The sequence below is a fragment of the Propithecus coquereli genome, unplaced genomic scaffold (genome assembly GCF_000956105.1).
Source record: "Propithecus coquereli isolate 6110/MARCELLA unplaced genomic scaffold, Pcoq_1.0 Scaffold80, whole genome shotgun sequence".
Lineage (NCBI taxonomy): Eukaryota > Metazoa > Chordata > Mammalia > Primates > Indriidae > Propithecus > Propithecus coquereli.
The window spans coordinates 6757312-6773088 of NW_012154174.1; the positions used below are offsets into that span (position 1 = coordinate 6757312).

The 15777-nt window shown below is 35.1% G+C and overlaps 1 protein-coding gene across 1 annotated transcript in view; it reads right to left on the bottom strand.

Annotated features, from left to right (window-relative positions):
• The window catches only part of ADK (adenosine kinase), a 336692-nt gene that overhangs the window by 117398 nt on the left and 203517 nt on the right, over positions 1-15777 (bottom strand). Inside the window, exon 4 of the mRNA XM_012663223.1 lies at positions 8480-8515. Within this exon, the coding sequence (XP_012518677.1) occupies positions 8480-8515 (36 nt within the window). The remainder of the gene's footprint in view (positions 1-8479; positions 8516-15777) is intronic.

The window sequence follows — 15777 nt, forward strand, 5'->3', positions numbered from 1 at the left end:
AAAAAAAAAAAAAAAAAAAAAAATCCATGCATTCAGTGGGCCTCTAAAACTGTCCATGGTTTGGGGTTTGTTGGTAGTTTGCTCTATCACTGTGCAAAGTTTCAAATAGTTATGGAGAAAGATATACTAGAGGGAAAACAAATGAGAGGGAAAATATATCTGAGTGGCATAAATGAAGGATATATAGGAGAGAAAAAATAGGATATATAGGAGGAAAAAATTTAGGTAAGCAAAGCAGACAAGTCATGGTGGCTTACAATGGTTACAAACAGTATCAGAAACTATGACATTTTTAAAGGTATGACAATCTGTAGTGAAATATTTGTATGTTGTTTGTTCACTAAATACTTAAGAAATTCCAGATAGTATATGAAGCTAAGCTTCTAATACACCTAATATGATGATTTCCAGAGGACTGTTGTTTCTGGAAAGAATTGCCACTTGTGGTAGAACAATGCTTCTGACTTTTCAAACATGCTGACTATTTTGCCTTTGTTGCTTATTTTAGAACAGAACTAAGACTGAACTCTGATAAGATGAGAAAAATTCCCTCAGTTTCTGGAGACAGACTATTAGAAATGACTAGTAACAGCTCAAAGGACCAAAATATGCCATATAATGTCTTCATTCTCTTAAATAAGTGTACACATTTAATTAAAATGGCACACATATATTCTGCCAATTTCCTTAGCACAAATATATTTTAAGACTATAGGATTTTTGCTCATGATTTAGTACAGTTCATATTTAATAAAGATAAAAGAGGCAAGCGTATTCACTTAATCATCTTAAAAGCAGAATGTTATGCATGTACTAGATGTTTTTTAAAAGGAAGTCTTTCTTCAAGGTGGTATAAGGAATAAATTAAGAATAAGATTCCATGGTTGCTTTCTACCAACTCTGTGCCATGAATTTTGTTATGGGAGTTTTGGTGATTTAATCAAAGAAACCTTTCTTATGTCTAAAATCAAATCTTATAAAAATGGCAATTAAAGGTTGAAGTAAACTTTCCAAATATAAAACATAAATCTCTCCAGATTTATGTAAACTTTATTCTATTTGTATCGACATCCACACTTCATACAAAACCTCTTTGTCACTCACTCTGGGATCACTGTCGGTAAGCACCTAATCTACATTTCTCACTATGCCTTGAGGAGCCATTGCTTGCCCACAATAGTTGATTCTCATCTAGTATAAAAATTTTTCTCAAAACCTCAATTTTATCTTCCCATAGCTACATATTTCTAGTTGTACAGTATTTCCCCATCCCGTACCGTACCCTAGGTTCTTCTCTCTTACACTTAAGCTCACTCATCTTAACATTGAAATTACAAGGAATTTTAGAGTATGACAGATCTGGACTTAAAATCTGTATGACCTTGAGCAGGTTAATAAATCTCTCTAAGGCTCTACATTTCCTCATCTACGAAACTAAAAAAAATTCACATTAAAAGATGTTGGGAGCTAAATATGCTAAAATTAGTGAGCAAAAGTTTGAAATAGGATATTTACATAGTCTCAAAGTATCTTCTCCTAATATACTTATTCATTAAGAAGAAAAAATAGTAATGTTACAGTGGCAAAAATTGACAGACATCACCTTAACCCAGGGATCAATTTAGTGATGCTAAAATTAATGGATGAAATTGGATATTTGCATAGCCCCAAAGTATCTCCCCTAAGATATTTATTAATTACAATGGGAAAGTAGTAACTTTACAGAGGATAAACTAGCAAACAACACCCTTAACCTAGTGATCAAGGTTAACGTCACCAGCAATAAGACATTACGACATCGTGTACCTCCCTGATACGACGCACTGAAAAGGGCACATCGCTTCTGTGGTCTTCCTTCCCAAAATGCATAAGCTCAACTTGATCATGAAACACAAGACAAACTTAAATTGAGGGATTTTCTACAAAATGACTGACCGGTTCTCTTCAACAGTATCAAAGTCATGACCAAGAAACAAAGAGTGAGAAACTGTCCCATAGTGAAAGAGACTAAGGAGACACGACAAAGAAATGCAATGTTGAAAAGAAAAAGGAAATTAGAGGAAAAGCTGATGAGATCAAATAAAGCCTGTAGTTCAGTTATTGGTATTGTACCCATGTGAATTTCCTTGTTTTGGTCATTATGCTTTGGCTATGTAAGACATTAACATTAGGGGAAGCTGGGTGAAGAGTGAATTCTATATTATTTTTGCAATTTTTCTAAGACTAAGCTTATTTTAAAATAAAAAGTTAAAATAGTTGTTGAGAGGATGAAAGAGGATAAGGTAAGAGAAAGCACTTAATGCAATATTTAGTACATGATAATAACTTAATAAATATTAATTTCTTTCCTCTAATGACTATCATTTTAATATACCCTAAAACTGTCACATCCTTAGGTTGCCCCAAAATCTCTAGAAAGGGCCTCAAGAGTTTTGAGTATTGAGAATTCAATTACAGTATCTAATGAGAGGAGAAAGATAAAAAATGGGAGGAGAAGTATGAGTAGAAAGCTCACACAACAGAACTATGAGGCATGTATATAACTCTAAAGTGCTCATGAAATCTTAACTTCTCTAGGCAGTAGGTACCATTATTATCCTTATGTGCTATGCATATAGCTCTAAAGTATTCATTAAATCTTAACTGCTCTAGGCAGTAGGTACTTTTACAATATCCCATTTTATAGATGAAGAAACTGAGTCACAGGGCTAGGCTGCTGGCTCACGCCTATAATCCTAGCACTCTGGGAGGCCGAGGTGGGAGGATTGTTTGAGCTCAGGAGTTAGAGACCAGCCTGAGCAAGAGCGAGACCCCATCTCTACTAAAAATAGAAAGAAATTAGCTGGACAGCTAAAAGTACATAGAAAAAAATTAGGCGGGCATGGTGGCACATGCCTGCAGTCCCCAGCTACTCAGGAGGCTGAGGCAGAACGATCGCTTGAGCCCAGGAGTTTGAGATTGCTGTGAGCTAGGCTGACGCCATGGCACTCTAGCCCGGGCAACAGAGTGAGACTCTGTCTCAAAAAAAAAAGAAACTGAGTCACAGAGAGGTTGGTAACTTGCATAAGGTCACAAATATAAGTAGTGGAGCTAGGATGAGCATCCACAAAATCTCACACCAGGGATCATAGTCTTAACCACTTTTCTATGCTATCTACAGATCATATTCCTTCTGTGAATTCTGGTAATGTGCTTTTTGTTGTTGTTACCACAAAACTATAGCACGTTCATCCTAAATCATTTTTCTGCAACATTCACAAATAATTCCTGATCTTGTATTTAAGTTTGCTATTTTTTCTTAATTATTTTGGCTTATATTTTATCCCAGTGAATTTCAATTTTTGAGTTTCAAGATATTTCTCACTTTTCAAGGTCATTTTGAAATCTAATCTCCCTTTCCAATATATTAGAATGTGAGAGAGAAAGCAGTGCAGTTTACAGCAAAGAGTACCAGACACAGAGAGCTGAGCTCTGGTTTTGGCTCCATTATGTATATGACCTTGAACAAGTTACATAGCCTATTTTTTATCTGTTGAACTGATATGGCAATACATGCCCTGTCTACTTCCCAAGGTTTGTGTGAGCATTAAATGTATTAATGATATGTTGAAAAAGATTTTATAAACTGTGAAGCATTTTATAAACATAAAATTATGCTTTTATTGTCATTGGTGATTATATAACTTAAATTTAGCATTGTCTTCCAAATTAAAGAATATATTCTCTTCATTCCATTTTTAACAAGCTGGTGATACGAACGTTAAACAATCCTGTCACAATCTACCTACTTCTACAGAAAGCTAATTGTGGTGTTCCCACACATTTCTTCACCTAGCCATACCCTTTGCTGTTTTGTTTTCCAAATAGAAACTCCCATAATAGTTATGCTGCTCGTATGATGTGTCAGTCACCAGCCTGATCTCATGCTCCCTCCTCACACATTCCATGCCAGTCACGTTGGCCTTCTGTCACTTCCTGGAGTACATGGTACATTATGTTCTTTCTTGTTTGGAAGCCTTTGTGGTCCTGTTCCCTCTGTTTGAAATTTGTTTCCCTGTTTGTCTGGCTTTTTTCTGTCATTACTAGATATTTGCATTTTTCAGAGTTCACTTTCTCAGAGTCATCCCATGGCCATCATACCTAAAACAGGAACCCTTCCCACATTCTCTTTCACAAAATACTCTCTGGTCATTTCCACCTTGTCTTCAGGGCTTATCAGAACGGTAGGCACATAGTAAGTGCTCAGTAAATATTTGTTGAATAAATAAATGATTAAATGGAGAGAATTAGAAGACTATCTTATCTCTTTCCCTTAATCTAACTATTTTAAAATTGTCCTCTTTTGGGGTCCAGGCACTTATAAAAGTAGCACTGTACTCTCTTAGCCAGCAGGACTTGATTTAGTGTCTTATTTTCAGAAACTCTGAGTGATCATTGATTGCATTCTTTATTTTACATTTGTGAGAACATAGGAACCTTAGAATCACTTTAGAGAATTCTGTGTGAATCAACACTTCTTGAATATTCTCTGTGGACTTTCTATCCTGTGCCGATCAATGGAACTTTCTCTTATGATATATATGTTCTGTATCTGTACTATCCAATAAAATAGTCATTAGCTACATGGTCTAGAGAGCACTTGAAATGTGCCTAGTATGACTTAGGGACTGCATTTTAAATTTTATTTAATTTTAATTAATCTTAATTTAAATATCTGCATGTGACTAATAGATGCTATATTAGCACAATTCTATATATTTTTTCTCTCAGCAGTGTAAGATGAGACAGTCCTTGGTCAGAGAAAGACTACAAGTCTGGGATCTTCTAGGTAGTCAGGGGCTATGGAGGAAGTAGGAAGAGAGAAAAGGATTGTTTTGTTTCTTCTATGAACAGAAGTGTTATATCTTAGAAATTTAAGATAAAAAATTAAAATTTGTTGCTTGGAGTAAAACTGAATAAATACTCCAGTAGAGAAGATATGAATTCTCTTCATCATTTGGCATATAGCTGTTGCACAGACAATGAAATAGAGAGAGTATCTATATTTAGGTTTTGGAGGTATTTTCTTTGCTTTATTTAATTTAAATCAATTTTCAGTAGTTTTAAAAAGGCTTTATAACAAAACATGTTTTTAAGCACCTTATTTTTGTCTTAAAAATACAAACCTTTAATTGGTTCAGCTCAAGAAAAGGTAGATTTAAAAACACATTGCAGTCTGAACTGATTTTCCAGAATAATAAAAGGTCTTATGAAACTTTTTACTCCAAGAATTGTCATTTTAAATTCTTAGCAGGTCTGTCATTTAAATCAGGCACTATGCAATTTTCCATCACCTATAAAAAAAAAAAATCCTCTCTCTTCTGCTTTGTGCTCTGCCCAGCTCCAGTTTTTATCTCATTCTCCAGTGCCCTCCTAAGCTGCTGCTTCTCACTGAAAATTGTGCAATTCATTTTAAAGATTACAGATTTATTTTTACAAAATAAAGATTATCTAAAATTTGCAGAGAAGCTAACCATAATATCATAAACAATGCCACTGAGGACATTTCCTGATGAATAAACACTGGTTATTTTTAGAGGCATTTGGATTGGTCTGTCAGCAGACAGATCACTAGTGGCAATACTCAGTGGCTTTGAGAACTGATTGGGATTTATAATAGAAAATGACGGTAGGAGCAGTGCTGGTGGAAAGGAAAAACTGCTCACCTTTCCTTTCTTTTAATCTTTTCATTTCTCTCTTCTCATTGATGCTCCAAATTTAGAGGCAAAATTAAAGTTTGGAGGGATAAAATGTAGATTTTTGTCTAGTTTGTCACACTAGACTTGAGAGCATTAACACATTTCCCTAAAGAAAACTGTTAAGATAAAGTGATTTATTCTTGTTTTATTCCTTAAGAATACCAAGTTCCAAACCTATGCTTTTTTATTTCTAACAGACTAAAGAAATTTTAATGACATTATAAAAACACTGAATTTCTCTAGATAGTGTTCCATACACATATTTTATTAACAATGCTTACTTGAGGTTATCCCACTCATGGTTCATATATATTCTGCAATGCTTGTAATGTTTTTGGGAATCCATGAAGGGACACATCAAATATTATGTGCCTTATCTAGTCTAACAAATCACTGTCAATATCATTGACAGAGTAGTTTTGCTATGTCAGGAGATAATAAGGTATGTGATTATAATCATCATCATTTTGTTTATATGCTATAATCAATTATGGCAGATTTATGGCAAAAAGAAACAATTTTGGAACCAGTAAGGAAGAACTAATGGAAAGGTTAATATAGTGTTGGTTAGTAGAAAATAGAAAAAGTAGTTTGTTGCTAAGACTGAATGTAAACCAGGAATATTCAAAGCAAGTAGCTCGAGGGGGTGATAAAATTATGAATTAGTCAGGCTTAATAAACCATTTTTTAAAAACTATTATCTAGGTACTATAGGATCATGATTATTTGTTATGCAATATGCTGTATTTCTAAGTACCTGCAAAATTTATTTTATAGAACCAAAATATATTTTTTATGGTAACACAGTAAACTGACAGGATACAAATTTATGTTCTATAAACTTTTATCTATGTAGACTTTGATGTATCAACAGAAAACATCAATTTTGAATATTAAAACTTAAAATCAATAGAACTTTTAAAAAATGACTAAAAATTTTTCTCTCTCTCTCTATTTTTTAAAACAGGGTCTCACTGTGTTGCCCAGGCTGGAGTGCAATGGCATCATCACAGCTCAGGGCAACCTCAAACTCCTGGGCTCAAGCAATCCTCTTGCCTCAGCCTCTTGAGTAGCTGGGACTACAAGTGCATGCCACTACATCTGTTTTTTTTGGAAGGATGTGGTCTCACTATGTTGCTCAGGCTGATCTCAAACTCCTGGCCTCAAGTAATCCTCTCGCCTCAGCCTCCCAAAATGTTAGGATTACAGGCGTGAGTCACCTCACCTGGCCTCGCTTTTCATTATATTCTCATGATGAAAACATTTGATTTTTAAACTGAATATTCTCCTGATTACATTTTGTCATATATATATATAGTTGCCAGTTTGAGAAATTACAAAGTGAAACAAATAAGGAAAAAAAAAAAACCTTGTAAATCCTTTTTCTACATGTGACTCAACTCTGTATTCACCAGAATATGGTAAAACAAAAAATGCAAACTTCCAAGAAACTATCACAGTTCCCAATAATTGAGTATTATGTGGCAGGGTTTCCTACCCTGAATTAGTTCTTTCATAGAATCTTGAGAGTCGAGTAGTTATAACACATGCTCATTGTTATCCTCTAGGAAGAGGAAGCTCTACCTCTGGTTTGTCAAGTCCTATGATGCAAATAACACACACGTGTATTACTTCGTTGCTCAATAATGAATCTGCCTTTACTGCATTTAAATAACAGTTCCATCACAAATTCATACAACACCTTGCTCTGAAGAGTTCAGAGTCAGTTTACTAATACTATCCAATCAATGCTCACAGCTTCTCTAGATGAAAGACAAGTCTGAGAATGCAAATAAGGAGGGAGTGCCTATATTCCACAGCTCTAGTTAAATTTTTAAAAACTACTATTCTACAACATTTTAAGTTGCTGTATAGAACAGAGCATTCCACATAGCTCTGGCTTAATAAATATCATAGTCATAAAAGCCTCATAAACTCAGTTAATCTCTGTCACTTAATCTGGGCTCATATTAGTGTTTTCTAACAATCAATTGGAAGATGGATATAATACAGAATAAGAAAACATGGTCTTGACTGTTATCTCAATTTTGCCAACAACTACGTGAGGTTTTCAATCTTGACAGGATAATACTTGTATCAGGAAAATAAAATCAGGACCTGGAAATTAAATCCATTATTCGTATTTTGTTTCAGAAAATTTATGTATATTTTATGCTATCAAGAAAAAAGAGGGGAAGAGAAGAAAAATACGTTCAAACAGGAAGTTTATATGAGCAGGATTTAAATTAATCAGTTCCTAACAACTGTTAAGTACAACCTTTTGGAAATTAATTTGCATAATGATAATCTACATGTGATAGGGTTGAAATTATTTAAACGACATTATATTTCATTATTTAGTCTTGCTCCACCACTGCTTTAGCAGAGAATCCTTATGAAATGTAATGCAGCTAATGAGGTAGCTTTTTAACTGAACAAACTGACAGGCCCCATATCTGCAGAGGCAGCTTGAAACCGTGCCCAACCTCTTGGCTTCCCAAGAGGCTTTTCAAAATTCAATAAATAACATCTGTAGGCGATGTTGGGTGCAGACCTAGCAGAGTGCGTCATAACACTGTGCTGGCAGAACAAAGAAACCATGACGACTGCCAAGTTTCCATGGCAACTGCTGCGAGGCTCTGAGAGTATAATAGCACATCAATCACTGTCCAAAAGAACTTCATTATCAGCTAGAAAAAACCTTTAGGATCTGTTTAGTGTGCAATTGTGGGTTAACTCACCTCAAAGCCTTGCTCTCTAGCAAAAGTGGCAGCTTCCTGAAATAAAAAAAAAAAAGAACAGTTAATTATAAAGTGCTGGGTAATGAAGAAATAATCCATTTTTGAAACTCATTCAAATAGTCTTCTTTTTACACAATTATCTCAATATACCCACATAGTTCAATTTTTATTCTTACACCAATAAAGATTTCTTTCTTCCCTTGGAATAAGAAAAAAAAAGGCAGCATAATGTCAACACACTTCACAAGTTGGAATAAAGATGCAGTGTATGTTTTTACTACAGCTGCCACAGTGAGTTCAGGTGTTCTGACCTTAGTAAAGAAAGACAATTATTTGAAACCTAAGGAACATGCTGGTGGTTATGTTTTTAATTAAATTAAAAAATAGCTCTCAGAAAGCTCTTCTGTAGAGAAGAATGTCTGCTAATAAACATATAGATTCAGAATAATCACCATTTTATAATCCTCATGATGAAATTTATTACAGAGAAGGATCATCAATGGATGTTAAATTCATTGGGTGAAAGCATGATAGGGAACCGGGTATTTCCATGGAATCAAAGTATCACAGATTATATGCTGGTCACGGGGAGCAAAGCATAACTTTATAATGGAAGGCTCAAGCTGTCATCACTTTAACCCAGTGATCTATGCTATCACTTATCATCACTAACAGTGGGATCACCAACTATTCTGTGCCTTCTGTTATGATGCAGTATGAAGTTCACAGCATCGCCTATAAAGCAATCTGACCAAAAAAATTTAACATGAATTAATCAAAACTTTAGTCCAATATTAACTTGCAGTCTACAAGAAATACAGAAGATGGGAGAACATGTTAAAGGATACACTGAGAAAGCAAGTGGACAAATCCATAAGGTAGGACATTCTATAGGACAACTAGCTTAGTCTCTTTTAACAAGTCAATGTCATGGTATAACAAACAGTAAGGGGAAAATGACCTATGGACGTATGGATCTTAATTGGATTCTGTTTTGAACAAACCAGCTATAAAAGACATTTTGGGGCCAGCTGGAGAAATTTGAATATGAAATGAAAATTAGATAATATTAGGAATTGTCAGTTTTAAAAGGAAAATATCCTTAATTTTTAGAGATGTATCCTGAAGTATTTAGGGATGAAATGTCACGATATATATAATTTACTTTAGAATGATTCAGAAAAAAAGTAAAGCGAAGCAAAAATGGTAAAATGTTAATGACTGTCAAATCTAGATATACGTAAGGGTTCAATATCTCTACTTTTTTGTATGTTTGAAAATTTTTATAATGAACAGTCAAAAAACCTCCAATTTCCCTTTAATATAAGATGACAGGGTAACAAAAGTTGAACACTAAAAAACATATACAATTGAAAAATTTTTACTAGACAGAATTCTTCTAGATTTTAAATATCTGAAGGGTACAATCTGATAAACATTATTATATCTCTCAATCCCCTTATAACAGGTTATCAAATGACAGAAACACATCTGTGCAACCAAATCCTTTCCCTTTCTTTGCTTTGTGCATATATTTTAATTTTAGGACTGAAAGAAAATAGAGGCAATATTACTTTTCAACTCCACTTCCCTCTTGAAAATGAAAAAAAATTGCAGACAACTGTCAAGAGCCTCTACATCTTAACTTGCATTCCTCCAAAATTATCTTTGCCAAGAGATATTAATAGAAGGATGGGATTCGAGCCTGAGTAGTGAGCAGATCCAACTCAACTAAAACGACTGCTGCACCAAACCATGTAAGGCAGAAAGTACAGTCAGTGTCTCCAGCACAAATTTGGGTATTATCTACATCTTGAAGAAAATATTGAGTACAAAAATGTATATATGCACTTATGGTCCAATATACTAATAACATATAGATTTAGAGGATCATTTTGAGAGTTTAGAAAGGTTAAAATGCATTATTACAGCTGAGCACTGAGGTTAACAGAAAGCGATAAGCTGAAAGTACAACTCCTTAGGCTATTCACTAGAGAAACAAAAGCCTGACCAAGTTAGCCTTAGTTGATGTAAACCAAACAAAACCAAACAACACCAAACTTGATTTATGATCTTGACACTGGTGCAAGCAAGGTTAGCCGCTTGACGATTTACTTACAATAAAACTTTGTACATCACACAGTCAATAATATTTGCTGGCCAGGATATTAAGGAAAAAGGTTCAAAAGATATCAATGTAGTGCTTTCTAAGCTGTCATAATTAAGGAAGCCAATTCTTATATGAAAAAGACCACAGAAAAGCTCTGCTAGAACTACATATTTATGTGGAACTTCATCAGAGGTATGAAAAGAACCCCAGAGGAATGTAAGACAGTTAAACTGAAGCATCTGTAGGACTAAAATTGCAGCAAGACATAAATACTCAAAATTCACATGCAGTACTTAAATTGTTTTTTAATGTCCAGTTTTATTCACACAAATGTATAAGAAATTAACTCTGATCTGTTATGGTATAGAACTAATTATAGGAAGACATATATATCAATGTCAAACCATTTTAATGGAACCAGGCCTTAGGATACTTCCCTGTCTGTAAACTAATCCAAGCATCAACATATTTCTGACTGAGGAAGGATGTACTTATGAAAAGTCAACTCAATTTTCTATTTTAGTGCCCTCTCACACAGGTTTGACGAGCTGTGCCCTATCACTAGAAAAGCTAAGCACTTGTTCTATGGCTTAAAATGATCTTATCTTCTGACTTCCTCCCACCTTCTTTTGATCTTGGGCTGGTGCCCCAAGTCACTCCATTAGAGAAGGCAGCTGGCTCACATCACTGCAATCTTTCCCACAGCTAACCTCTGATCTGAAGGTGTTTGTAGATACAATGATGGAACAACATTTATTTCTTCCTCTCAGCAAAACAAAACAACACAGGGGAATAGTTTGACCCAGTAAGAATTTTAAGCAGAATTTTACTTGTCAGATTCCCTGCATGAAGGGACAGAAAGAAAAGGCATTAGGTCAGAAAACAAGGAAGAAAGAATGGGCATAGATGGTGGGCAGAAGGGTAAGGCAGGTTCCAAATATCAGGGTTAATTCCAAGTGAACTGATCGCACTAAATTGAAAAGGACTTTTTAGTGTGCCTTTGCGGTAAAAGTGAGAAAAGAAAACAAGCAAGTCCCCATCTGTGCTGCCCCAGGGCGCCTCGTACTGAGTTTCACAAATCTAATGAAGCAGTCAGGTTAAAATCCAACCGCAGAGTGGATGTGACATGTGGAGAGCAGCTCGGGTTAGAATAGAGAAGCAGGGCGGTTTCTAATGCAGGTGATTATCCATGTGATAATCATTATATTTACAGGCTTTCCATTTCAGATCTGACATCAAAAATCACAAAGGAGGAGGGATTAAGGAAATAAACAACCGACACTGAGGCTTTTCCTGCTCCCCTGAGATTATAGCACTTTCATTCATGCATGACAAGCAACAAAAGCAAAACCAAACAGGCCAGGAAAGAGTATTTCTGAGAAGGCTGGATTTCACATTAACACTCTTTCCATTTTGATAACTTTCACTATTATTCAGTTTCCCAGTCAGGTCACATTTTCAGAATCAGCTCTCATTGTTGTCTATGCTATAATACAGTATCATTTTTGGTTTACAATGAATGATACTCACATATGTCTTTTATAACAACAGAGTCATTTTTTCCTTCCTGGAATTGAGTGTTGTGAATAAAAGGACATATAATTAAAGTCTTAGACTCTCATCTGTACCATGCCACTTAGGATTTACAGTAGGCTTGCTGCTTCACCAACCAAGCTAAAAGGGTGCTGGTAGGACAACCTCAAATATGATTTTTGAATGGAGGTTAAAAAAAAGGCTGAAATTCATGGTTAATGAAAACTATGGAATACTTACATTAAGAGCTATTTAAAGGGATTAGCAAACCACTATTAAAAAGCATAATCCTCAGATTATACAGGAAGGAGAAACTCAAATGCATGTTTGTGTGTATGAAAGACAACTATGTCCTTTATATTCAAATGAGGAAAAAACTATTTCATTGTATTTTGTCTGATAACACTCAAGTTCTTATTTATAAAGTAGAATTATCTGTAATCAATATTAAACTAAAACTGTAACTTGCCCATACTCCTAATTCAATTCCAATTATTTGTTACAGTTATATAGAAATACGATGATTTCTATATATTTACAAGCCAAGGGGGAATGAGTCACCAGACCAGTTCTGCTTTTTTACTTTCCTTGTTCATCTCTCCATCGAACAAAATTTACCTCCTAAGTGTAATTTTTTAGATTACCTGCATCTGTCTAGAGGTATATCACCATAACAGCTGTTGCAAACTTTATAAAGGTATTAGACTTTGACACAATACTTGAAACAATAATACTGTAACTCCTAAACAGTGTGGTATGAATGAGAGCCTAAGACAAGATGGTATCTCCCTCTTTTTATATATACATCTATAATAAAAATTCATATATTTGCATGTAAATTTAGAGGTATAATGTTCTCTTTGAATGGCTTTAAATGCAACATAGCACTGGTTAGCAGGTAGTTATAGCCAAATGGAAAGAGTAGAGGGCTTAAAATCAAAAGACCTACACTAAAGTCCCAGTTTTATAGCTTATTTGCTATGTAATCTTGAGCAAGTTACTCAATATATTAGTTTCTTTATCAATAAAATTGGGGTTAACAATATCTATTTAATTGGATTGTTGCTAGGAATAAATGAAATATTTTATGTGAAACTTTAAAATCATTTTATCTACTGAATTCAGGTTCTTGGCAAGCTCTTGGGAAAGTTTAAACAAATGAGTGCCAGAGCATCCAAAGTACATGCAATGATTTGTCCTATCTGTGGATTATATGTGTAGTAGGCAGTCTCCCAAATGGCTCCCAAAGACCCCTGATCCTGGTATTCAAACCCTTGTAGAATCTCCTCCCCTTGAGTGTGGGCTGGACCTAGTGACTTGCTTCTAGCAAATGTATGACAAAATTGATGGGATGTTTTGTTCATTCTCTTGATCCCATGTCTGCCCTCTCTGAGCCCTCACTCTGGGGGAAATAAGTTGCCGTGTTGTGAGGACCCCTCTGGAGAGGCACATGGCCAAGAACCAGTGAGAATTTGAGGCTGCCAACACACACAAAAGTGGGCTTGTAAGTGGATTCTTCCTTAGCTGAGCAGCAAGATGACTACAAAACTGGTTGACACCTTGATTAAAGTCTTATGAGAGACCCTGAGTCAGAAGCACCAAGCCAAGCAGTGCCTGGATTCCCTAGCCACATTTTAAATATGAGGAACCTAAACCTTAGAGAGGTCAAGTAACAAGAAAAATTTAGATAATTTCTCATTCAAACTATGTTAACAAAAACGTCAAAGCAAATGTGGTTAGTAGATCAATCACAGGGTGAGCAAATTCTGGAAAGAAAATTTAGATACATGCTATCTAAATTTTTGTAGATTTTTGTGATTATGGTTAACCATTTCTTCAACACACATTAATTAACCGAGAGATGTTATCCTTTGCATGGAATTCAGTTTTTGGCATCAAGTCTAGTTTCAATTTATAACATCTTTTGTTATTCTGAAGAAGCGATTACTTTACTGGGACTAAAGTAAGATTTTTAAGTAGTGCTAAAATTCTCAGGTAAGGAAAATATTATTGAGTCAAAGTCTAATACCACTGTGAGGTCTGCAACAGCTGTAGCAGTGATACACCTCTAAGCCACGCTGAAATTTAACAATAAAGAACTATCTTTGGCCGGGTGCGGTGGCTCACGCCTGTAATCCTAGCTCTCTGGGAGGCCGAGGCGGGCAGATTGTTTGAGCTCAGGAGTTCGAAACCAGCCTGAGCAAGAGCGAGACCCCCGTCTCTACTAAAATTAGAAAGAAATTAATTGGACAACTAAAAATATATAGAAAAAATTAGCTGGGCATGGTGGCGCATGCCTGTAGTCCCAGCTACTTGGGAGGCTGAGGCAGGAGGATCGCTTGAGCCCAGGAGTTTGAGTTTGAAATAGAACTACTTTCTATTTCTTTTCATACCATATATAATAAAGACTTATGTAGCTTAAGCCTCTAAATATTTTCTCATGCTGTCCTTCAGACCATGAGTTACCTTTTCTTTTTTCTGTCTACAAAATCATTTATATATTTTCTTACGATATTACATTAGTATTATACTATTTTAAATTTTATACTATTTCTGTTAAGGAACAGTTTTAATTTGTAAATATAGTAATCGAAGGCTGGAAAAAATTGTTAAGTAAAATGTGATCTGGGAACCTCTTCTTAAAATAAATTTCATTCACAAAAATATCTGTACTGGCTTTTCTGAGGAATACAGCATATAACTTTTTGGAGATTTTCAACCTGTGCTCTGACATTTATTACCATATGCTTCCTGTCTGCAGAATGATGAATAAAAATATTATTTAACATTTATTGAGTGCCAAAAACTCTGTGGGGCAATGAATAGCTATAAAGATAGTCATGGCCTCTATCCAATAGGTTTATAATAAAAAGTAGATAGACAGTATATAAATTATACCTCAATAAACACGACTGAAAAAAACATTAGGCAGCCAAAACATAGGCCAAAAAAATAAGGTTTAGTTTATAAGAAACTTAACTCTTTCACAAAGTGATTTATTAGCTGACTTGTCTAGTTTAGCAAGGAGAATTGTTCATTCTCACCTTTAAGCATATTTAATTGTGGTAACTAAAGAAGAAATTAAGTTAGAAAAAGTGCTTCATCAAAATTTCAGATTGATTAGCTACTTAAACTAACTTCTTCTAGAACAATCCAAGTTTTTAGTTACTAAAGAATGAGAATAGAAAGGATAACACAAGAAAATTCTCAGGATAGTAGCACTCTTGTTGAGTATTTTATTTCTGTTTTTAATGAGATTATAAGTACTTGACATAAAGGAGATATCCAACAAATGTCAACTCTTTTCCTTTATCTCATTTTTTTTTTTTTTGAGACAGAGTCTCACTGTGTTGCCCGGGCTAGAGTGCCATGGCGTCAGCCTAGCTCACAGCAACCTCAAACTCCTGGGCTCAAGAGATCCTCCTGCCTCAGCCTCCCGAGTAGCTGGGACTACAGGCATGCGCCACCATGCCCGGCTAATTTTTTCTATATATTTTTAGTTGTCCAATTAATTTCTTTCTATTTTTAGTAGAGACGGGGGTCTCGCTCTTGCTCAGGCTGGTCTCTAACTCCTGAACTCAAACAATCCGCCCGCCTCAGCCTCCCAGAGAGCTAGGATTACAGGCATGAGCCACCACACCTGGCCCCTTTATCT